We start from the raw sequence: 25,754 nt of genomic DNA on the forward strand, positions 1-25,754 counted from the left end.
CAAATAGAAAGGGGTTTTTGTTTTTCTGGAAGACAGTTTTTATCCTTTACTCTTTATAGTAAATAGTGCTTTCTTCTTAATATTTTAGATGTTTTTGACAGTTTAAGTTAGCTACATTGAGCTGGTATTTTTCTGTTTATTTCCTGAAAATCTGTATTACTTATGTTAGCAAAAACTTATTTGTCAAAATATCAGGCACAAAGGCCATTACTGTCATTTCTAAAGACCGATACAAAAGCCTGAGCTTTGTCAGCACTCATTTGGGAACACCCCCTTCTTTTGTCCCAGCTCAAACCACAACTATTACATTGAGTCTTAACCTAGAGTCAAAAGAAAATCTTTTGTCATTGCAACAGGAGATTGGTGAAACAGTCAGCCTGATGTGAACAGAAACTTGCATGTGTTTCAACTCCAAATAACAACCTAAGCAGACAGCTTCTCTGAGGAAGGTAACTGATAAGAGAAGCACAAGCTTTTGACTCCTTTTACATCACTCTAAATTACATTATGCTACCATAGTGAGCAATAATCTAGTCAAGTGTACTAAAATCAAATGGGACCTATTTTTTGTTGTTTTTGCGAAATAGAGTAGCTAGTATAGATCTGACCCAGGATAATTTAAGTCCTTTTAAAAAGTAAAGTTTAAGTCAAGAGACAGCTCAGCTTTAAGCTTTTTGAGTAAAATGGCCATTCAAGCTGATAAATTAAGTCCTCGTCAAGAAAGAGACAACAGATGTTTCTTAAGAGAATGTATTTGAAATAACAGGCTCCCTGAGCATTTAGTTATGAATATGAATGACTTTAGAGAATTTAGTGTTATCTATGCATTCCACCCATATGGTTGAATGATAGAGGTGAATACCTCTAGATGTATTACTCTCTGTCCCTATTTATTTTGATACACACACAAAATCTGTTGTTGCAACATTTTCAAAAATCAGCTGAACTTCCAAACTAACCCAACTATAAGATGAGCTTCTCCAACTTAAAGGACTAGATGGGATTTCTGCTGTCCAGAACACCTTTTACTTGTTCTGAAAATGCACAGAGACACAACACAGAGTAAAAGAATAGAGAATTCAGTCTCTAAAATGGGCCCTTAAAAAAAAAAAGGTACACTAAGAGTTGAGAACCTTTTGAAAAAAAAGGAGACAAAAATCTTTATATTAGTTAGTATTTTGAACTATGTGCTAGTTTCCAGAAGTATCAGTCTTGAGTGACACTGCACAACACTATAGACTAAGATACATAATCCTTCTTCAGTATGAGTAGAACTTTTTTCACTCCTTTTTGTTGCTTTATGCAATTTATACATGTGAGTTTCCTAAGTGACTGTTCCCTGAAATCAAGCTTTGAACAAGTCTTGCCCTAACATAAACTTGTTGCTTGGAGTTTTGAAATATCACAGGAAATCACCTAGCAGAGTAGGGGTTTGCACCGACACTATATCAAAAATTGAAGCAGTAATTATGTGAACTGCAAATCCAGTTTTGTTGGTGGTGGTGTTTTGTTTTGTTTTTTTTAAAGGACCTAAGGTTTGACATAAATTCTTTGATGTCTATTAACGTCTGAACTACTATTGGGTTCCCAAGTGCAAGGGAAAGAGTGGGTGCATGCAGATAAGGCATCCAAGAGAGACATCCTATCCTCTGTTATACTCCCGAATGACCTAAGGTTTTCAAAAGCAGCAGGAGCTCTGGACAGCACAAACGCTTAAGCAAGCCTGGGCTAAAAAGGGACACTGGAGAGAAAATAATTAAAGGTACACATGCTCTTTAGTCAAGACCAAAGAGTATTTGAGGTTAACAGGAAAACAAGTTTGTATTTTCTACTGTCAAACAGGTTTAGCTAATTACAGGCTACTTCCCCTGACAAGGTAACCAGGAGGCAGAGCTAGACATGTATTTATTTCCCGGAGTTTCGTCACTGCATTGACCACATGATTTGACTACTGCCTAAACACATATGCTGTTAATTCATTTCAATTCCACGATTTCTCCCCTTCTGCTCCCGCTGGGACAGCACAGCGATAGCGGACTCGACTTCACCGTTTGCTTAAAAGGCGTATGAACAAACGGGCCCAGCCCTGAGCCGGCCTGTCAGCGCAGCCCGAGTTTCCGCCAGCATCGTGTCTTTCACAAACCTCAAGCCACAGTAACCCCTGACGACCTCCCTTCCCCCCGCCCCCGGCGCCGCCGGCGGGGCAGCGGCCCCGCTCCCCCTTCCCCGGACGGCGGCAGGGCGCAGACAGGTGCGGCCCCGCCGCCCCCGCTCCGGCTCCCTCCTCGCGCGGCGGCGGCCCGGCCGCCCCGCCCCGCTCCCTCCCCGCCCGCCGCCGGGGCTCCGGCACGGCGGGTGTTTCCATGGCAGAGCCGGCAGGCGCCGCCGGGCCGCCGCCGCCGCCACGCCGCCCCCCTCTCCTCCCCCGCGACCCCCGCCGGGGAGGACAGTGCCACCGCGGCGGGCCTAGCCCGGGCAGCGCCGCACGCCCCCGCCGCGCCGCGCCCCGCCGGCCCCCGCCCGCCCTCTGCCGGGCGCCGTTACCCGCTCCGGCCGCGCGGCCTGCCCGCGCCGCGGCAGGCGGGCGCTGCGCCGCCGCGGGGCTCCCGCCGCGGGGCTCCCGCCGCTCCTGGGCGCCGCCCGCGCCGCGCTCCGCGCGCCCCGGCCGGACGCGGCCCCTCCGCCAACGGCCGCCGCCGCGCAGACAGCGCCGCGCCGCAGCCAGACAGACCTACCCACCCTGGCGGCCGCGGTAGGTGGGACCTAGCAACCCGCCTGGCAACCGCAGCACCCGCCCGCCGCCCGCCCCGTCTCCGCCGCCGCCGCCGCCGAGCGGCCGAGCGGCACAAGCGCGGCCGCGATTGGCTCCCCTCCGAGCGTGCGCACGAAGACGGACGGCCCTGTTGCCCAGTGATAAGTGGGGAGGCGGGAATACTCGTCGTGATGGAGGGGTGCTCGGACTAATCAGAGCGCGCGGAGGCTAGCGTTGCGACTAGTGGACGGGGGCCTTGGCCAGTAGCAGTAAGGAGGCCGTGGAGGGCCGCGTGACGGACGCGGGCAGCAGCCAATGGCGAGAGGGAGGCAAAGTAACGAAGAGACTTTTGCTCCAATAGAAGGGCGCTGCGGCGGGGCCGGGTTGAAAGGAGGAGTTCGGGGTGAGAGGTCGCTAGCGAGTTCTCTTTTCGTCGGCCATTGATTGGCGCGGCGGCGGGCCCAATGGGAGCGAGGCGGGTGGGCAGGGCCGGATGTGAGGCATGGGGGGGAGGGGGTGGGCCTTCCGGCGCGTCGGGGCGGGGGAAGGGGGGCACTCGGTACGCGCAGGGCGGCCGGAGCAGCATGGCGGAAGACGAGAGCGATCAGGAGTCGGAGCGGCTCAGCGAGGAGCTGGAGGCTCTCGTAACGCCGGGCCTCCCCGCCGGGCTCCCGGCCCTCCTCAGCAGCCAGTATTACTGCCGCCGCTTCTGCCAGGTGAGCGCCGCCCCGCCCCCCGCGCCGCTCCTCGCCCCTCCCCCCGCGGCCGTTGAGGCGGGCGGGGGTGGGGCGCCCCCGCCGCCCGCGGCCGTTGCTCCGCCGAGGCACCGGGATCGGCCGCTCCCGGCTGGCTGGGGCAGGGAGCGGCACCACCGGCTCGCCCGCGGGGCTGCGGGCGGGGGCAGCGCCCGCCCCTCCGTGGCGCCGCCGGTGGGTACCCTGGGGGAGGGGCCGGGCCGGGCGCGGCGCCGACGAGGTGCGGAGCCGGGCCGGGGCCAGCGCGGAGGCTCCGTGGGGGGAGGGGACGGCGCCGCCGTCGGGGGGCGGGGAGCGGCGGGCGGCCCGGGGTGGGGGGGCCCCGCCGCGGCGGCGTTTGCTGCCGGCGTCGGGGACACGTGCGGCCTCGGGGGCGGCGGCGGGACCGCTGCGGGCACAGCGGTTTCGGGTGGCTGTGCTCGGACCGGGCCGGGCGGCGGGGAGCGCCGTGGAAGCGGTGCTTGTAGCGATGGCCGAACGACACCGTGGTGTTTTTCTCGAAGAGCAGCGTCTCGTCGTGTGGGCCCCGACTGCTTGTGCTCTTTGTAATCTTTTCCCGTGCGCTCCCTCGCCGAACTGAGAAGCGACAACAGGTTGCCTTTCCTAGTCGCTTTCACGGGCAGGTGTCGATTAAACGTCAGTTTTCCTAGGTATATTTCAACCGTGTTATTTGTTGTTTTCGTATGGAGTTCCTTTTCTTCATGAACTTTTTGGCTGCCTAGTTAGCCACTACACTTGTTTTCTTCCATTTAAATAAAGGTGTTTGTGCGTTCATTCATTTTCATCTATTTTAAAAATTCAATGAAACATCTATTTGAAATATTTACTGCAATATGTGTTTAAAATCACTGCAGATAGCATACCCCTCAATAAGGCCACCGCCAGCTTTTTGGTTTTGTTGATGCTTCTCTGTTCTATTAATAATTTGTATAAGCAGAAATCTTACCACATAGATTTAAAAAAACTATGAAGCCAACAAAGAGCAAAGTCAGTGAGTTTTCTAGCACAAAGTAAACCATAATCATAAGAAATCATGTGTGTTTTGTGAAGTTCACAGGTTGGAGGTATTTGCTTGCTTATGTGAAGAGTGGGAGTTTTATCTTAAATTTTTCCAGCCGCATTTACTGTGTACTGAGTTCACCACTTTAACGAGGAAGCATGGGCAGGGTGATAGCTTTATATACTAATGCTGATCCCACTTCCCACACAAAGCTAGGAATTGGTATGGAATAAGAGATGACAAGACCAGAGAAGGAATTTTTCTATAAAATAGTTGTATCACAGTTATTAATGGTAGAGTACCTAAATCATTTGACCTTGGCTTCCCCTGCAGTTTCTTTTGTCGAGAAAGATTGCCAAGCCCTCTCCCCTACTTTGTTCTCTTTCTAGTTCATGAACTCTCCACATGGGCAGCCAATGTTCTGAGTATATAAAAAGCTATGTTTCTTCTCTTTTAAACAATACATGTTTTAAATTATCCCGATGAAAGTGAATTAATATATTAACACTTTGTCCCCAGGGATTTTTTTTTTTTTTGGTATTAATTTGGCATGGTGAGCAGCAGTTCCAAAGTCATGTGCTCACTCCAAGTATAGTCTTCTGTGTTTCGTTTAAGCATATTTTTTAATAATGGATTTCTCTAATGATTTAACTATATAACTACAAAATCTTAACCGGTATAGTGTACCGGTATGAAAGGCCAGTAGCTGTGTGACCTTTTGAAGTTTGACACCAAACGAAGTTGTGCATGCTCCATGTGAGATCATCTGCCCTCAGGTTTGCAGTAGTGTGATAGTGGGGTATGTGTCCTTACTCACTGAGGGTTGACAGGCCCTCAGCCTATTCAGTAAAAGTGATGAAGCATATTTGTATTTCTTCTTGAGGTAGCGTGATAAATTTACACACAAAATTCAGGTCACCTCCTTAACACTTGTTATGAAACAAATTTTTTCTTTTAAATACTGTATCACTTTATTAGCCTAGAGTTTTTCAGATATATTTTTATTTTCAGTAGAAATTTTCACTTTGGCCATGTTTTTTGCCAGAGCACTTTGCTCTGGGCTTTTCTATCCAGATCTTCTGAAGTTCATATTTGGCTGTTGTGTGGATCATGCCTCTCCACCTCATTCCACCCCATGCTGATAAAACAATTTTGCTTGACTTAATGGTTTTATGGCACTTCTAACTCTCCTGGTTTTGCCTTTCATATTTTTGTTTCCTTGTCAAAAGTTGATCAGCAGTTGTAGAGGCAGTTGCTTAGAGATCATACCGTGAGGCTGAGCTACCTGGAAGAAGCATTTCTGTTTTTCAGAATAACAAGCTTTTAATGTATCTGCCTTTATTTAATTGGTAATGATGGAGTCTGATGTCAGCTGGATAGAATAAGTATTAAGACTGCTTATAGTTACGCAACTGTCTGAAGTGTGTGCACAACCACATTTCTCAGAGCTGCAACAAAAATGAAGCAAAGTGCAAAGCCTTCTCAGCCTGTAGAGTCATTTACTGTAGGCAGAAGCTAAGACCTCTCGACTGATCTTAAAAGCTAAGATGCTGTCACAGACCTTGAGAAGCGTTGGTATGCACATGTCTTTCCTTGTTGAAAAACATTAAAAGGTTAAAACATAGCTGTAACCAGACAGGGTCAGTATTCTGAAGCCTTCAGTGTTGCAGCTGAACTTGAATATGTGAGTATGGCAATTTAATGATACAAGATTGAAACATAGTGTGGAGTGTCTAAAACTGTATCTGTTTTCTGGGATCTCTTTATTTTGTAGATGTGTATGGTCATACAGCATCAGTACAACCTGAATCTTGCAAGGCAAAGTGGAACAAAACATTTTGTTAGACTGTTACTTGAAATTGATGTTATGGAGAGAAAAAAAATCAAGATTTCTGTGGGTGGGATTGAAGTGAGGCAGTTGGAAAATGAGAAAATAAGTGTCCAGTCTATGCATCTCATTAACTGGCAGTGCAGTACTACTTTTTTTAGTTATTGTGACCATTTCAGCTGTTCCTGTTACTTTCTAGAACTGCCGACTTGATGTTCCTTTCTTTTGTAGAGTTCAATGTTTATTGAAACCACTTATACTTTGAAAAGTAAGTCAACTGATCTCAACTTTGGCAAGCAAAAGAATGTGTCTGTGACTGTTTTGTACATTTAAAGAAATTTAAAAGGTAATACCTAGCAGTTACTGTGCATTTGGGAAAGCTTCACAAGAGGTAATTTGTTGTTTTCCATGCAGAATTTGAAATCTTTCACCAAGTTTGTTTTCAGGGACCCCTCCCCTGCCTTGATGGCCACAGCTTTTGAGAGGTTGCTGTGTGAGTGAAAGACAAATGATGGAAGCCAGAGGAAATAGTGTAGATGTTTGCCTTTTAGTAAAAGGGTGGAGGTAGTGCTTTTAAATTTAGAAGAAAGAACTTCCAAAGTTATTTAGTTTGAAAACAAACCTTAACAGTGAGCTGGAAATGGATATAGCTTAGGTCACTGCACTTGAAGTGGATATAGTTTTATCAACCAGCTTAAAATGATGTATACTCTTAAGAATCTTTTCGCATAAACTCGTAATATTTTCATAGTAACTGTCTAAAAAGATAAGTGTCTTTGCCTTCTTCGTGAGGTTTGATATTGACTTGGTTAAGAGGTGCTTTGAAGATGTTAATTCCTATAAAGCTTTACATCAGAGTTACACTGAGCATTTCTATAGTTGGCCACATGGCTGCATAACTGTACTAGATGTTATTTTTATGTTGTTCAGTGGTGACAGAAATAAACACAAGGTGATTCTGATCTAAAGTAGCAAAGTAATGCTATGAGGGCTAAACACTAGTTGATCTCCTCTTACTGTGGCATCAGTTTACTACCTTGCCAGCATGATCTGTCTGTGAAATCTGACTTCCTATTTGCTCAAACTGATATCTTGAGCGACTGCTAAAAAAAAAAAAAAATGAATTTTGGGCTTATAAGGCTAAGAATTTAAATTTAGTAACCCATTAGAGAAGCTGGTGTTTTTTGGATTTATTGGAGTAAACGAAAAGCCATCCACGTGTATGGCTTAACTGTTGTCTGTCTATAGCTGCTTAGGTGTCTGCCTCGGTTTGTAAGGACAAAGTTGGAAAAATACGTGTCTTTGTGTGTTTATTCTTCTAATCTTGGGATTAATTTTTCACATTTTTCACTAAGTGCTTAAATTTGAAAATGCTTACTTCTGATTCTCACCCCAATCTTCAAGTCATAGTTACTTTAGTCGCTGGTATCTTTTTTTTAACAAAAACCTTCATGTTATGCCAAACTTGCATTTTACTATTGCACTGTTGTGTGAAAGCTTCTAAAGGGCAAATCGCAAGATGTAATAACTCAATTTACCTGTGAATCAAGGAATAACATAACTCTTTGAAGCAGATGAAATTTCAAAATTAACTTTTCGTTATGTTCCATATTTACTGAGTCTTTCTCTGCTTGGGTGGTGAAGAGGGGCTTATTCAATTTACCACCAGTTAGCACTTTTTCTCAGATTTAGTACTGTGCTGCTTGAGACTAAAGTGCTTCTGAACCATATTTTGAAAAAGAAGATCCTACAAATTACTGGTGGTAGGCACCAAATCTTGTTTCTCCTAAGCTTAATGCCAAATTTATTCATTCAGTTCTGTTAATGATTATATGTGTGCAAAGAATAGTGTAATGGATTAGGTGGTGGAACTCTTTGCTTTCCCACTTGATGGGAAACTTTCTAAGCCACTATAATGCAAAACTAGCTTGTGGTTTAGGTATGTAGCATACTTGTCTATTTTCAGTCTGTTTTTTGGGAGAATTCACAATAGTAGCAGTTGATTAGCAAGCTCTTGAAAGAATCAGTGCTCTGTTTTTTTTCCATTAACATTATAAAGTCTGTATTCTTATTCATGTACTCGATTCATGTATGTCTTTTCTCCTTAACTTTTGTGCTTGTTATCCTTTTATCTTTATTCAGAGAAATTATCTCCCTGCTGTAAATACTAAGTCTCTTCATTCCACTTTGGTAAAAAGAGAGGTTTCTGGGACTTTAATCATATGCCTCTCCATTCCTCCTTCTCTTTCCTCTTCCCCTCACCCCCTTAGATGCTGCTAGGGGATTTGCTGTTTTCCACCATAAAGTTTTGTGGGATGCTGTTAAGCATACTTTTTCAGGTCAGAAAAGTAATGCTGGTTGCTAGTGAACAAGAAGGAGCTCACTCTGTCTGTTGGTACAGCAGATAGATTAGCCTTCCCCAAATCAGAAATGGGGATGGTGGTAGCAGAGAAGAGAATGATGCCCAGAGCTTGTTTCTTTCCATTTAGAGAGGAAATCCTTTTGTAGCAAAAGTTTCTTTGAAGAGATTACATGCCTTTCAACGGGAGCCATTACTATGTATTGGCACAGCTTGGAGGAGAGTTCTAATGGTACTATTTACTTAGTAGCATTTGATACAAAAAGTTACAGAGGTTACCTGAACAGTTAGTTACTGTCTGTCAGATGATAGCTCAGCATCATCTGATGCAAACTACTCCCTTGGCACACATCTTTATTGATGTTACTGTAGAGTAAGCCACCTTGCTTGTATCATCTACTTTTCTATCCTAGCTCTGTTACATGGGGTAAGAAATACTGTATGTGCTAATATTGATTATTCAGCTTGAAGTAGTTAGTCAAAGGAATAGAGCTGATTACGTTTAGGCTGGTGTGTGTGTGTTTGTAATCCAGCTTCATTCTATGTTCCCTTCCTCCTAGGCTGTAAGATGTCTTCTGTGTTGTATTTATCTACTTTTCAGGATCTTTGTAATGTTATTTTCCTTCCACTTCTTTGGAACTTTTCTATGAGTATACTCTCAAAGTTCTTGTTTGTATTGCTACTTCTGCAGTATTTTAGTGCCTTCTCTTAGCGCTTAAATTTTGTATAAAAAGAAGCATTTGGGGTTTTGCATGGAAAAAAATGTGCCAAGATTCCTCTAACGTTTTAAATGTTACAAGTTTTTGCACCTAAAAAGTGGGATATCTGTTGAATGATGCCTCTGTATCATTGTCCATATTTGACAGCATGTAAGAGCTGCTTGTTACTCAGGCTCTTCTGAGTTAGAAAAGGCAGATTTGCTGAGGTAAGCTGTATAGTTTAGGATGAACAGATACTTGTTAGATAACAAAAAGTCAAATTAATTAAAGATCTTTTTGTTAGCAGTTAGTCAGGTGAGGGAAATAAGTATTATAGTTTGTTTACTTGAAACTCAAATTTTGTTTTATTGATATCACTTGTGATCTGGGCACCTGTATTCATGTGTCAATTTACAAGACAGTCAACTGTCTCATCCATAAAATATAAATATGTATGGAAATGGGCTCTTTGGGTAGCTAGATGGAAAATGCATATCAAACACTGTCTTAAGTATTGTTCATGCTTAAAGCTAGCAGAGGAAATAAGTCAGATTTCAGAGACTGGGGGGAAGCATTTAGCTTTGAGGGTAGAGCTTTGGCAGAAATTTGTCTTATAGGATGTGCCATACTGTTGCTGGGTGATGTTTTTTCTTTTGCCAGAAGTGTGATGATGTTTGATTACTCCTTAAGTAATATTTGCATGTGAATTGCAAAAATAGGAAAGCTATTGCCTACATTATTTTTTTGTTATTAGTTTAAAATGGTTTTAGATGATATATCTATTAAATAATGATTTATGTTGCCTTAGGGTCTGCCCTTTATTTGGATAATTAAATCTCTTTTTTTATGAAGCAGCAGTTAGCTTGATTGTATGTGGAAACGGAACAAAATGCTGCTCATACACGAAATAGGGTAAAAAGACAGTAAAAATGTTTGATTATTTTTCAGAAGTTTCTGATGGATTGAGTTTAACATTTCTCGTGCTCTACTCATGTTCTTCTAGAGCTAAACTGCTAGAACTGAATATCCAAGCTGCTTTGGTACTTCTGCTGGACAGACAACCATGTTAGGTGTTGCTTTTAATTATGATGATTTTTTAATTTTCAGGCAACTCATTTTTTAGGTCCAGGCCACCCTTTTTTTTGCTTGACATTTTAAATCATATTTTCAATCGGTTCTATTCTGCCTGCAGTGATACTTTACTCTCTGTGCTTTTGTGATAACTATATAAGCAGCAGCATTCACAGAAAGGTTGTGGTTTTTATCGTATGGTGGCTTTCTTTACAGTTAAATCTTACAAAAGTTGTGGGAGCAGCTTCATTTAAATCCTAGTCATGACAAAACTTTAAAACTGGGTGTTGTGTGGGTTTCTTTTTTGTTTTTGTAAAATGTTGTAGCAACCTCAGGCCTAACATTGCATAACAGTTTCTTTCTTGTGTCCTGCACATCTGAGAACAGTCTACAGTTATTTGCAACAGTATAATTTGTTTTAAGTGATTGGTATACCTGAGAGGCAGGGAAAATGAGTTTCTTTTGCATTGGTTTAGGTCTTTAATTACTTCCTTGTTGTTTGGGGGTTTAGTTGCTCTAATGTAGCACTGTAAAAGCACTCTGAGAGACTTTTTTTAATAGGAGACTGGTCACATTTTGCCTTCAGTGGGACGTATTTGAATCATGTATACACTTTCCCCTGACTTATTCAAACATATTAAAGAAGGGTTAGTAGTGTACTGACGTAGGAAGAAGGTGGAGTTGAATTGAATAGTTTTAGGGAAAAGGAAAGATGCTTCAGTCTCCCTTTCAGTAATGTATATCTGCACTGAATGAGAAAGGGATGACAAAAGGACACAGTCTGTGCATGACTGGTGGTAACTTAAAAGGTAAAGACTAGAGAATGGAAAAATAGTGGAAATGGGGAACAAAGCATGAAGAGCTTATACGAATATGACAAACTGCATGCCCAACTGAATTCTTGAAGGAACTTATTGCAGAAGAAAATCTGTGAAAATGTTCCCTCCTTTTGGTTTTCTGCACTCCAGATCTGGCAAGAAGCATGCCACTTTGTTTTGACAGTGTTTCATGCTTCTTCAGTTGTATGTTAACTCAATCATTTTGGAGTTATTGTGCTTGTTAAAAGTGTGCTGATACACATACGCTTACATTTAATAACAGCAGCAACAACAAAAAAAGCGTTTAGGCCTCAGAGTAATCTACTTGATTTTCTGGAGTGCTCTGGTGGGGCAGCATTACCCATGAAGGTGAGCATATGTATGTCCCTTAGTCGTCTTTGTTTTCCTTTAAAGATACTAAAGAAAAATAAAGTTGACTTTTTTCTCTTTTTTTTCCTATAAACCTTGACTTTTATTCTGAGTTACCATTCTCTGTTTTGTAATACTGCATACTGCCATGACAGCTAATAAATATTCAAAGCATGGCATGTTGAGTATTTTGAATAAAAAAATAGTGCTTGCATTATAGAAATAGCTACTGAATGAGAGTGTTTAAAAGCACACGTTGAAGTATACATATAATTGTAAAACAAACATTTATTTTTTTCCCTTCCAAAGAGAATATGTATGCCATGTAGTTTGGAATTTATCTCATACTTAGTTTAGCATAGGTTTTTCGCTGTGTTTTATTGACCACTGTTTAAGTCTGGTGAGAATTGACTCATTTCAGGTAAATTTTTGGGCCTGATGAATGTATATGGCTTCAGCTATCGAAACTCAAAAGTAAGGCGTTGGTATTCCTCTTGACTAGCCTTGAGTGTGTGTGTGTGGGGGGGGGGGGCGGGGCAGGAGGCATTTGCTGTCAATCTCAGGCAGTTAGTTTGCAACTCAAATGTATATACTGTCTGAGTACTGGTGTTGTGATGTCTTCCTTCATGTGCTACCTTTGGTACTTCTCTGAAAGCATGATGAGGCCAGTTCAGGGACCTGATGCAGACAGTGACTGATGGATTTTTGGGAGAGGAGACTGTCCTCTGCCAGGTGGTTCCTGAATTAGCTTACCTTGGGTTGAGATGAGTGCTGTTGGTGCAGCAAAAACAAACAGTAGGACGGCATCTTTTGCTAAGGTTTGAGCTGTAGGCCTCCACCTTTCAGAGGCTATGTCTAACGTGATCCTTAGTATGAGTCTTCCTTTCATTATATTGCTTTCAGGGACTCATTACTCTAGTTGCAGAAGCAATGCACAGACATTGGGATCAGAATCTTATCAAGAAGTCGTAAATGCTGACAAAAGAATGAGGTGAGCAGATACTTTCTTCTCTCTGAGCAATTTCAGTTCAGCTAATTTATTGTAGTTAGTAACTTTCTGTGAATGTGTTTTTAAACTCCTTCAGTCTCTCCTTCAACTCATGTAAATTTTGAACCTCTGCAGCCTCCCTGTAGTAGGGAGCTCCACAGCTTAATCTCGCAGTGTGTGAAGAACCACCTCCTGTAATTTATTTTGATCCTGCTTGTGCGTGCCTTGATGCCCCCCCACCATGCCTGAAACTTGTCACTTCTTTATAAGCTGAAGTGACCTAGTTTGCTTCATTGACCCTTATGCAAAGTCTATTACTTAGCATTCTCTGCCTTTAAAGCTTTTCCAGTCTTTCTGTATCCTCTTTTAATATAGGAATGGGTAGGCACCAGAACAGCATGCAGTCTTAAAGATGCAGGGGTGTGCTAACCTCTCCTAACATTTGACTTGCTTACTTGACCACTGCTAGTAAGCACTGAGGTGATTGTCTCATGAAAACATCTACCATCACCACATAATCTTGCTATTAGGTGGTAATTGTCAATTCGAAGGCCATCATATTAAATGTTTTGATTGTTTTTCCCAAGTATCACTGTACATTCATCTGCAGTGAACTTCATTGCTCACTGTTGTAAACCCTTTCTACAGTTCTTTACAGTTAGCAATTTATGCTACCAGGAAAAAATTAGTATCATCACAGAATGTTGCTTCATTGTTCTCGTTTATAAACATACCTATGCTATGACTCTCAGCACAAAGTGTTGTAGAGTGCCATGGCGGGAACTGATGGTTTGTTGCTACCTGCATTTTTAACCTACTAGGGGCTAAAACCACTAAGAGGACCTTCTCTCAGTCTGCTTAGTTTCTCTCAGGGTGTTTGTGATTTCCTGTGGAAGGGACTTTGTTAAAAGCATTGCAGAGAACTTGCAGTAGATATGTGAGGCAGTGTTTCCTCTTCCCTGTGAGTGGAAGAGAATTTATCTACAAGGCTGCTAATTCTGTTCTCAGTTGCATTAGGTATTTGCTGTATTAAAACTAATAGATTTTCAAACAGGAATTATTAAAGTAAATTGGGTAAAAATGCAAAATATGATTTCAAAATACAAATCAATCTCAACTGCTGATAGTAAGGAGAAAAACTTACTGGTCCCATTATCCATAATTGCTTTATTTTGAAGCAGCTTATTACCAATCACACATATTGCAATGAGCCTTAAAGCTGGGCACTGAGCTTTGGAAGTAACAGTGTAGGCCCCTTAACCTGGGTTTTGAGTCCTGCATTTAGCTGGTGGGGAATTAGACAAATCTAAGAGGGATTCACAAAACTTAAAGAAGTTAAAAAGAAATCCTGGAGAGGGATATAGCTGTGGGGTTTTTGTTTGTTGTTGTTTTTGCTTTTTTTTGTTTGTTTAATCTATGCTTTGTTAGTCAGCCTGGTTCTTGAGATAGATGCCCAGATGTAACTAGGTTTTGGCATCAGTTATCTGTTTCTGTATGCTAATGGAGTGCTTCAGTGTTTTCTTTGAACCGTGGCTGATGGCATGGTGTTTCACTGCCTACCTGGTTCTCACTTTCTCAGGATTAGTTAGGTTTCGTGAGCTGAAGAACAGTGCCCGAAGCACTAGAGGGCAGCTAGGCCACTCTCTTCCGCTTCCGTTGAAGCTGTGCCATTGTGCTGAAAAAATATGAGAACAGTAAGTGAGCAAAAGGAGCCCGACTACAATGCAGTGAGATGAGGTATGTGCCAGAAAGTGGAAGAAACATGCTTTTTGACTCACAGGCAGCACTCTGAGCAGAGATCAATCTGAGCTGTTGATTAAAGGGGGAGAGCAGACCCAAAGCCCTTCCCTCCCCCTTGCTGGGGGGGGGGGGTGCAGTATAATGACTTACTGAACTAGTGGGTGGCTCTACCAACACCTGTTTCAGAGCTGTGGCAGCTGTGCTTCATCCTGGACTCAGTGCTGGGTGTGTGGTTTTTTTCCTGTGTGAAGCTCTCTAACTAGAGTGGGCCTTTCAGAGGACTTAAGTATGGGGACACCTGTTTAAGAATATCAGATAGCGCATGGTCCTTGAACATCTCCCAGTGTGGGCATAGGCAGTATGAGAAATGTAGGTATTCATGTATTTATTAGTGAGAACAAGATTGACTAGCTGACGAGGCAAGGATTTAATAGATGTCTCTGTTCAAATACATATATTTAATCTCTGTATTCCTTTATGGGAACTGCATCACCATTTATAACTGTGAATCAGGATGTGATTAGGCTTAGAACTTACTTATTTGATCAGATAACAAACAGTGACTGTATATTTGTGTCTTCCTTTGCTGATACAAAGGTGAGAGTACAAGCTGGTCATTTTCGTCTTTGGAAGTTTGTTGAGAATGGAGTATCTGCATTTTGTTATAGACTTCCTAATTTGTATCCTGTTACAAAATAAAACTTTGTGTTTAAATCCAGATTGTAATAACTACTGTGATACTATATCAGAAGAAACTGTTTCCTGACCTTAGCCTGTGAAAAGAATCAGCTGAAGGTCCTTTTTGGTATATGCTTTTTCTATACTGTAGGACATAAAGAATTTCTTCCTATGTATTTTTGGGTTTGGTGAAACAGAAATTAGTCAAGATTGTGTTTTTGTGGAATGGGGCTTTTTGGCTACTCTGTACAAACCCTACTTCTGAGGGAGAAGGAGAGGAGACAAAGCAGGTACTATATTAACTGTGTATTATCTTTGACTAAAAAGAGTTGTTTTCTATTGTGATATTCTACTGTAATGCCACTTTCAATCTTTTTGTCATTAGGTTGTTGAAGACTATGCTGGAAGATGTCAGGTTCCTTTGCCTCAGCTTCAAGTGCTTCAGACCGCTCTCTGTTGTTTTACGTCTGCCTGTGTATCATTCCCAGCTGAATGTGAGCACGTACAGTATGTTTTGAGTAGCCTAGCTTTGTAAGTATATCTAATTTTTCTATTTAATTTGCAATGTGGACTGTCAATGTTGTACTTCTACAATGGCAATAGGGTCTCAGAAGAGAACTTACATGAGTGGTTTTACCAGGTTACTTAACTATGAGGAAACAACTTGCACTTGGTAAAAATTCCTGACTGAGGATACAAAAACTGTAAGTTTAGTTGTCTTATATCCTTGCTAAATATTCACGTTGGGTATCATAAGATTGTGTTACAAAGGTTTTTTGGCAAAATGAAGTATCTAAAGTAGTATGTCAAGTCATCCCCTTGCAGACTTTTCATTGGAAAAATCTCATTTTGGAGTATTTGCAGACCAACTTTTGACACACAAGTAAACTTACTTCATGTTTTTACTGTTCCACCTCTAGTGATAAGCTGTAATAACATAAATAAGATTATTGTAGTATTGAACAAATGAATCAGTTTAAAAATTGGCTTTTATGGTTGAGTCCTCAATATACTTATGAGAATGACTTTTTATACAGTTAATTGACTGGAAATCATGTTCAATATGACAAACAACTATAGAGTGCTAGATCATACATCTTGACATAATCTCGATTTTTCATGATGCAGTGGCTTTTGTCCCTTTCCCACATGAGGGATAAGAGCGTCTGAGTAATGATCACTAAATTTTTTTTTTTAAAAGAAATTTTAGTTGCTCTAAAAATCTAAAATAAAAATCTAAAAATAAATCTTTTGGTGAGTTATAGATCCTTAGCCCAGATAGAACGTATTTTATCTTCTCATCAGCAGATGGAGACAAAAAGCTGAAAGCTAGTTTTATTGCTAGTTCTGTCTGAGTAAATTGGATTTATTTGTCCAGCAGGTTAAACAGCTTCCTTGCTGAGCATTGCCTTTGAATAGAGTTTGATATCTCAGTTCAGAATCTTGTGTCTTACTCTGTCATCTAGTCTGCTTCCTAGCCTTTCTCTCTTGGTTATTTCATCAGAAGACTGGATTGCTTATTCTTTTTACTGTCCTTGAGCTATTGATGCTAATTACCTAGAACTGCAGGCTTTACCTTTGTCAATATATCTAATATGATTGGTGAAATTTCACCAAAGAGATTTACTCTTCTGTGGTGGGGGAAGAATTCATAAACATGAGAATAGTTATGGAATGAGTTCTTTTTTAAACTGGAATGCTCAAATATTAGGGAATGACTAGCAGTTACATCAGATGATCTCTTTATTCACTGTTTTTTTTTAGCAAAAAAAAATCATTTTATGTTTTTAAATGTCAGAGCATGTTAAAAAAAAAAGTAGAAATTCATATATTTACATTATATTTAGGGTAAATCCTGTTCCTGAGAGTCTGGACGTGAACTGATCATTGAGCTCTGTCACCCTTTATCTTCAATTTGTGTACTTGGGTTTTGGAACTGGATTTCGTTTACTGAGAGTTTTCTGCCATCCTAGGATTAAGGAGTAGTGAGCTTATTTTTCCTTCTGAATCTGCTTGGTTGGCTTAGTTTTGCATGTGATATCATAAAGTGATCCTGGGACTTCGCTGTTACCTGGGAAACCTTACTCAAATCTGGCCTTTGAAAATTTGATGTATATTAAGTCCTAGTTCTTAGAGAACAAGAATCTGCCTGACCCCATATTGTCATAGTCAAGTAAGGTTTCCTTGGTAACCAGACAATAAACTATTAACAGCAGGGACTATTGCATTCTCTATACTTGTTAGCTGTGCTATTCATCACAAATGAAGCAGCATCTGTACTTGCATTAACCTCAGTGGTTTTTAATAATGATGCCAGTATACTAGTGTTCTTGGGCACTCTTCTGATGCCTATAATATCTGAAGAGATGATGTGAGAAATTGAAGCACCATCACTATGAGCAGGTAGATGTAAATGTGGGTGTGTAATGCTGCAGACTGTTTTAAGGCAGAAGGGCTGTGCTGGAATTGGCTTCAGTAATTCTGACTGAACGGAGGCTAGTGACTAGGAAACTTCAATATTTTGATAGCTTCCTTTGTTAGTCTGATAAAGAGCATGAAGCAGGTGCACTTATACTGAAAAAGAAAAGTAGTTTACACTTGTAGTTCACTGCAGATTTTTTCAAAATCTTATTCTCTTTAAATCAGTTAAAACAAAAAACAGTGCATGCCTCATTTGCTAGAACTAGTTTCATCTTAACTGATTATTATTTAAGTTCCAGTTTGGCACCTTTCCAAATCATGACATGACTCAAGCCTGACCTTTACTGAGAGTCAAATGTACTGCATAATTCAGTTTATCAACATGAAATGAGATAATGTGTTTTCAGAACAAAGTATTTATTTGGGAACTGTTTTTTTTTTTTTAAAATTGCTATTTGAGTTGAGATTCAAAGACCTCATCTGGAGAAAAAATGTTGTCATTGAACATAAGACTTCAAAAGTTAATGTGTATCTTAAATTTACTAGGTTTTTTTCCAATATAATTTACCGCTGTCTGAGAAAGAACTTAATGGAGTATAATTTAAAGGAGCATAATTTCATTTATGATAGTTTCCCACTATTTTCATAATTATTTCCCGTACAAACCTTCCTCTTTAATGTAAATATTAAGGTCTTTTAATCCACAGTACTTCTGAAAATGTTCTCAAGAGAAAACCTGAATTAAATCTGCTCTTTAAATGCTTTTGGATTTGCTGTATTTAAAAACAAGACATTCTGCTTTGTAAGAGTGCTTTGGGTGTTACTTAGATATACTGAGGGTATAAGATTGACTTTAAATTGAGAGGTAATTGCACAGTGAATTTAATTATTATGTAAAACTTCTAGTCTCTTGTCCAGCTGTTTGTGAAAATCTGCCTTCTATACGTCAACAGATGTTGCAACAAAAGACTAAATGTTCTGGTCAGGAAAGAAATCGCCATCAGTAAGGTCTTGAGTCAAAAGCTATGAGTGGAAGAGTGCTGAAACTTCTTCAGGAGTTCTCTTCTGCTTCTTTCCTCTCTGCCTCCTTATTCTCCTTGTTCATTTTGTAAAATGTCTAGAATACTGTTAAGAAGAAAATGATTCATGTTTTCTTCTGTTATGAGGTGGAAAGCCTTTGCTGTTCAGTCGTGTTTCAGAAACACCCTTGATGTAAGCAGTTGTGCTTTCAGTACTGTGTTTCCCTTCGACTTTGAATTATCGTCATTTTCCCCCTCACATTCTCTTGTTTTTTGCCTGCTGCTCGTAACTGTCCCAGTCAGCAATTGCAAGTTATGTTAGTGTAATGCTTGGTAGTTACCTTTTTTCCAAAAAGCAATAAAATTTCTCAAACTGAAGGCAAGAGCAGTGGCAAGTGCACTGGAGGTGTCTGCAGATCTGTAAGATGCAACTACCTTGATTTCGATTGAATTGACTGACTTGCAGTAATGTCTGGAAACATACTTCTATAAGCGAAGACCTAACATTGACCTCAGCTCTGGGAAGCTAACTTTTACCAAACTGTCTGATTTCACTATCAGGGTTGTTTGTTATTGTATTAATTTAAAATTAAAAAAAAAAAAAAAGCCATACAATTATTTTAAGATAGTGGAAAACATGGAAGCCATAGTTAGATTGATACTTCCGTCAGCTTGATTCTAGTCTGATGTTGAACAGTTAAATCCTGTCTGCTCCCTTATCTTCTGCCTCTTTTGAAGTGACGCATGCAAGTTCATGTTGCTACACATGAAGCTGCTTTGCCTAAAAACTGTCTGTGGTGAAGTTGAAGGTTTATCAGTTCATTTGAGTGCCGTGCAGAAGGTGAACATAGGTCAATTTGCATATTTCCACCAAATCTGTCTTTTTGCAAATAATCTTCAAAGGCTTTTGTTGGGATATATGAAATTAGTAGCACCTTTAAACTTCTTCTCCCTTCTTCCTAGAGAGACTTCAGTGGGCATTACATCAGGACAGACTGAAATGGAATAAAATGTGTCAGTAAAAGTTGCTCATCATACTTGAAAACGTGAATTGTTGGGAATTTGCGCTTAAATAAAGTTACTGTTCTTTGAATGTTGTTCCTTATATATGGTGCACCCTCTAGTAGTTTTACAGCTGTCCTCTTTCTTCTATAAAATTACTGCCTATTTAACAAATTTTTTAGCTTTTTGAGGAAGGTTCCTTTCTGGAACGGGGAGTGGGGAACAAGAAGTATGGAGGACGTTGCAGTTGTTGGGAGAGAAAAGCAGGCAGGTACTGAGTCTTGATGTCCTGAGGGTATGAAAAAGGTGTGGGTGGGTTAAACTTATGGATGAGTATTATATATTTTATTGCTGATTTGGACTTCATGGGTAGCTTATCTATAGCTGTGAATATATTCTACATGTGATTTCGTGCTTGATGAAAAGTTTGCTCAAGGGGAAAAAAGTCACTGCCAAAATTCACCTCAGGAGACCAACCTAAAGCTTGTGAAACGAGTAGTATTTCAGAGCACCTGGGCATTAGCCAGACTCTTTAGTGACTTGTGTTGGGATAGGCAAGGGTTTAGAGCTTATACAAGTTCTATTTTATTCTTAGCGCTATAAAGAGCAATAGAATTGTGATTGTTTTATTTTTGAATTAACTTTTTTCTTTTTCTTAGTTTGTTTGACTTGTTGCTACTTCTGTTTTTTAGGAGTTTTTTTGAATTGCTGCTGTTCTTTGGAAAGGATGAGTTCTATGAAGATCCTTTGAAAGATATCTTAGGTTCAATCCAGGTAGTGTTGCCTACTTTCATATATAATCTTTGGAAATATTATTTTAGCAGATGAAAATTTTTTTGTGAATATTAAAGTATATAACCTGGATGAAAGATGCCCTTATAGTGAAAGAAGATCGTTGCTTTACTTGTGTACAAAAGTATATAGGGTATTTGAAGCCACTTATTCTTGCATTCACTGTCATTATTTGTATTCGAATCTGTCTGGACCAAGTAAAATGCAATTCACTTTCTTTGTAATACCAGCTTTTTTATTAAAGACATTTTATGCATTTCCCATATAGAAATGGGAAGCTTTCTGTTGGTTTTTATCTAATCGGAGATCAGTGTCATCCAGTGCCTTGTACTAGTTCACACCTGAAGTTTGTCTCTGCTGTTTTAAACTGTAACCTTGAAATTAAAGCTAAATTTCAATTAACTCTTCAGATCAGCATAAGCTAGCATTGTTTAAAACTTCTGTACTCTTGCCTAGACTGGGGCAGGTTTTTGTGTGGTTAGGTACAACTGCATAAGAGTACTGATCCTGGCTTTAGAAATTTAACCTTTTTTTGCCAGATAAGCTTTTCAATGTGGAACAATTTTCTGAACTGAGTTTACTGCATGCCGAGTGCCAATAGAGGATATTCACATTCTGGCTTCCACACTTGCATATTACTGTTTTTAAAGAATGTAAGTTGTTGGACTTTGTATAGGCCTAATCAATGTAAGACTTCATATGTTGAATCATTGACTGGGAAATATGTAAATACATGTGGGTTTTCTTGTTTAAAGTCTTTTGTGTGCACTAACTTTATTGTTAGACATCTCTCTCTTTTAACTTCGTACATTTCTTTTCACTCATAGGAATGTCAGAATCTTCTAAATAAATACAGAAATATGAACCTGGAACTAGTGACTCGAATTATCCGAGATGGTGGACCATGGGAGGATCCAGTATTACAAGCAATTCTTAAAGCAAGGCCTGTATCACAGGAATTAGGTACTTCATTTACCCCATTAATTTTTTAGAGTACTGAAAAATGTATTTAAATTATGCATTATTCATGTTGGGGTCAGGTGTTGTCATATGGTGTTGCACACTAACATTTTTTCCCTGTAGTAGCTACCAGTCCCTTTTTTATTAAGAAGGAAACTAATTTTTTTTGCTAGTAGTTTAAATTTACTTTTATAGAATAGCAAGAAGATTACTATGATACAAGAGGCTATTGAGTTGTCACTTACAAAATGAATTGCCAGATCAAGGTATTTACCCCCTGAAAGAGTACACAGAAAGACTTGACTGTGGTTAGACTGCTGAAGCATCATGGTGGGTGGAGGTCCTGATGTGTAAGTTTGTCTCATGGTACTCTGACTCATTTATTTCTTGTTTTTAAATTGTAAATACTTGCGTTTGGGGCTTTTATTTTCCTGGTCTATTTAGAATGAGGCCTGGGACTGCACCTGACTTTTTTTTTTTATAATTATTATAGTGTGTTTAATTCCTACATTTGGGACTAGGAGAAAGAGCTCTCTTAAATTTCTGTTAAGGCTTCAGAATAAAACAGTATTTTTAACAGTGCATGGAAATAAAGCTAGCCTGATTGTTCATGGACGTTCATAAAAGTAAAAATGGCATATACCCGAACTGTAGTAAATTAGTCTTTGCTGGTGATTTGTACTATATGAGAGGTTAGTAATGTTCACAGAGGACCTCTTTAAATTTGTCTCCACTTGATAGTGACAGAAAATACTTTTTTTTGGAACTATTCTTTAGTTAGCATTGTATAATGCATGATTCAAATTCATTACTGTGCGTTTTTGACAACATGTTCATGCGACAGTGGGAGGAAGAGGCCTATAAAGTCAGAAAAGCTCGATGAGCCACCTCCTTAACTACAGCATGTGGTTTAATAACAAATTAATATGATTAAGTGGGAAATCCTTGATAGCTGTTTTGTCTCTCTTGTGGGGTAATCACTCAAGTGACATAGTTTGCCTGTGTGTTTTTGTATAGATGTTATAAACTTGAGTCAAATATGTATAGAATCACAATGAAAATAAAGATCATCCTTGTCTTGCTCTACATCACACTATTAACTCTAGAAGTTTTGGTGGTTATGATCTAAAGCTAGGTCTCAAATGGAAGATTGAGTTGTAATCCAAAAAGACTAATGAGAGGATGTCCCAGGAAAGAAAAAAAGTGCTTATGACTTGGCAGTAAGTAGAACTGTTCTGTTCAGTCTCCAAGTCTCCAGCAAGGAGTAAGTTTAGTCCTTTTCCTTGTGACTGTTGACTTCCTTGATCAGCATGAGGCCTCTCTACAGTGGGTAACAGTTTGAGGATCTTGACTTAGTTTTAACCTGCTAGAGTAAGAATGAGACTATCTGTAGTCATTAGATGATGGTTCCATTTCCTTTTGTTGCGGGCTACATCTCCTTCCCCTCTGCTGAGGTATTCTTCCTCTTTTTATCTTCAGATTTCCACACGCACATTTTGTCATATCTCATTTGTGATGACAAACATTTTATTAGAGATGGTATCTTTTGGAAGCTTTTTTTTTGTCTCTTCTTCTAAAATCTGACTCTTGTGAAATTTGACTCAGAGCAAATATTCTGTGCTGCTTTATTGGCTGACAGTATTTGGTATATATTTTAAAACTTGGCCATATTGTTCTCTCAGGGATGCTATTTTAAATGAGGAAAACCGTTATTGCTGAATCACCAACTGTTACTTGCAGAAGTCAGGTTGTTGATATGTATCGTATGAACTACATTATCCTATCTTAGATTCATTAGTTACAGCAGATTTGTCTAAGTGCTACTGCAGTTGGAAGTTGTCTCCCGTTTTGCAGCGTTAGAACAGCTGTAAATGCCTCTTTGGAAAAAGAGTGTGTTAATATGATTAAGGGCACTATAGAGGGAGCAGAATCTTGCAAGTCGTTCAGTTGAAATACAAGGACTATTTTTAAAACAGTTTTGGAGCATACAGGAGACCCATTCCCTGGAAATTCATGCTGTCAGAAGTGGACTTCTCATTTACAGAGTGAAGGGGCATATTGACCTTAAGAGTTTATAACCCAGAAAATGGGAATGATAAGTTAACAAGTCAAGCAGTATTTTGAATTGCAGTCTTTCCTCTCTTCATTTAAGGGAAAAGGATGTTACAGTCAACTGTTATATGTACTGCTTTTTAAACCTTAGCAGATACAAGAGCTAAATATTCCTGGCCTAATTTAATGATATGAATATCCTATAACCTGCTGGATAGAGCTTGCTTATGAAACTGATGATCGGGTTTATGATTCTAAGTATGTTAATTCAAAAAAGGAGGGACGGCTAAATGCTAGCTTTTCTTTTAGTCTTACTCTTTACTGTGTTTGCACTCAAAGTGATAGTGGATAGTGGGAAAGAAGATCTTCTCTTACGGTGGAGTCTGTGGTACATCTTGTATCACCTTGAATAATATTTCCTGTTCTTACTTGCACATCATCTTGTTAGTCTTCATACAAATACAGACAGCACAGAGACAAATCCTGTTTGAGTATGGGGAATGCCTTTCAAACCATGGTTCTTTTGAAAATACATATGTTTGTTAATCAAAAGCTTGTTACACAAGTAGTCTTTTTATTTCAGAGAAAATCTTACTCCTGGCTGTTCAGATTGTGGTTTTCAATAACTACTTTCATTTATTTTATTTGAATTTTTTAAATTGTCACTTTCAGTTGCTTGTAACTTTTTTTTTATACAGGTTCTTTTTAACGTATAAACTTCATGTGCTTGCTCCTAGCCTTCATTGACTTTAAATCAAAATCTCTCCTTTTTTGCATGCAGAACATTTATGAAATGCTTCAGTGTATACACTAAAAATTGTCTTTTTTGACTATTTCTGTCTTAAGGTAGCTATTGAGAACATAAGCAGAAGATCAGGCCGTATTGTCCAATGCATTACATAAATATTAACACATTATTAACAGCTTAGAGTGTGCATTTACTTGACAGGATGCAAATAATTCTCAAAATATAAACATCATCCTGAAATTTAATAGCCTTGAGTGATATTTTAGCTGTTAATCCTTAGAGATATTAGAATCTGTATCATTTTTTTAACTAGAGATCTAAAGCATGTAATCATCTACATATTTCATTATTACCCAATTACCTAAATATTGCTAAGTATTTTATGAGTATCTATCTTTCAGTTGCAACAGTTTCATTAAAATTCTAGCTCTAAGTTTAAGATTAGAATTTCTAGATCTGAAAAGCAGATTTCCAAAACCAGGGGCTAGAATTTAAAGGTATTAAGGCATTTAAGATTTAGAAATGTGTCTAGCAGGATTTTGGGGGCTGGGAGGACACTCTCCACTTATCCAAGCAAAATCAAGGTGTTCAATGCTACTTAAAGCAACAGCATGTGGATCGTAGATAACTTTTCCCACTCCGAGTTATTCCATTCTAATGGGTAAGGAGTACCCTGAGCTGTTTTGAACATTTGTAGCTTTAGTTTTGGAAGTGATATAGACAATCAGCCAGACTCCAGTGCTGAGAAAGGACGGGACTTTCTTTCTGAAGACTGCTCATATCTGCTTCTAAATAGTATTTATTTTACTAATCTTTTTGCAGCATCTTGTGTTGATCTGTTAGAAACAAAATACTGAATTAGTTAGATCAGTGGTGTAAGAAAAAAAACAATTTCTGTTTCCAAGCAGAAAGACAGATTCTTGATAATGGTATTTACTTAAATATTTGATAGCTTCTTTGGCAGAGCCTTTTGTTTTATATAGTATTTGTTGACGTTGCACTATAAAAACAACATTAAATTTAAGTATATTTGTTGTTTGGACTTCATACGCTAATTGCCTTTAAATCTTTCTTTTCTGTACAGTTAACAAATATTTAAGCTCTGAAAATCCACTGTTCTTTGAACTGCGTGCCAGATACCTTATTGCCTGTGAACGCATCCCTGAGGCAATGGCTCTTATCAAATCTTGCATAAATCATCCAGATATCAGTAAAGATCTGTATTTCCATCAAGCTCTTTTCACCTGTCTTTATATGTCACCATTAGAAGATCAGCTATTCCAGGAGGTATTGTTTGTCAGTATACCTTTTTTTATGAAGTGATGCATTCTACTTACTGTATACAAATTGTCAAGAGGAGCATATGGAATTCTATTTTTGTAGCACCAAATGTCGTAAAATCAGGCAACTAGACTGGTATTGCTTAACTAAGTGCTCACTTAAGCTTTGGAAAGATAAATGTACGTAAGTACAAATCTTGTTGACCTAAATGCAATTTTTTGGTCAAGTTTGCCTATGGGTATATACACCCTACGTAGCTTAAGTCATTGATGCTTGTAACTTCAGTGTAATGACTATTATTTTACAATGGGGCTAGCAAAAGCACTTAAACATACTTGATGTCAGTCTAGTGTTTTATGCACTATTTAGTCTTGTTAGCCTTTAACAAAGATTCTTTAATGTTGCCCCAGTATGTAAAATGGC

At 39.7% G+C, this 25,754-nt stretch overlaps 2 protein-coding genes across 5 annotated transcripts in view; one reads left to right on the top strand and one right to left on the bottom strand.

Moving 5' to 3' along the window:
• CGGBP1 (CGG triplet repeat binding protein 1) overlaps positions 1–2,877 on the bottom strand; it is an 8,147-nt gene extending 5,270 nt beyond the window's left edge. The window contains exon 1 of one of the 3 annotated variants that reach the window (XM_064522214.1): positions 2,740–2,877. The gene's annotated coding sequence lies outside the window, so the exon portion shown is untranslated. Of the gene's footprint in view, positions 1–2,544 lie in introns of all 3 variants that reach the window. The other 2 variants (XM_064522222.1, XM_064522210.1) reach the window with 2 other exon arrangements.
• Positions 2,878–3,249: 372 nt separating this feature from the next.
• The window catches only part of ZNF654 (zinc finger protein 654), a 36,429-nt gene continuing 13,924 nt past the window's right edge, over positions 3,250–25,754 (top strand). The window contains exons 1-5 of one of the 2 annotated variants that reach the window (XM_064522233.1): positions 3,250–3,468; positions 15,442–15,587; positions 20,191–20,272; positions 21,118–21,253; positions 25,135–25,337. In XM_064522233.1, coding sequence (XP_064378303.1) covers positions 3,337–3,468; positions 15,442–15,587; positions 20,191–20,272; positions 21,118–21,253; positions 25,135–25,337 — 699 coding nt within the window. In that variant the 5' untranslated portion in view covers positions 3,250–3,336. Of the gene's footprint in view, positions 3,469–3,525; positions 3,682–15,441; positions 15,588–20,190; positions 20,273–21,117; positions 21,254–25,134; positions 25,338–25,754 lie in introns of those variants that run through there. The other variant, XM_064522241.1, reaches the window with a different exon arrangement.

This window comes from Dromaius novaehollandiae, chromosome 1 (assembly GCF_036370855.1).
Source record: "Dromaius novaehollandiae isolate bDroNov1 chromosome 1, bDroNov1.hap1, whole genome shotgun sequence".
Classification (NCBI taxonomy): Eukaryota; Metazoa; Chordata; class Aves; order Casuariiformes; family Dromaiidae; genus Dromaius; species Dromaius novaehollandiae.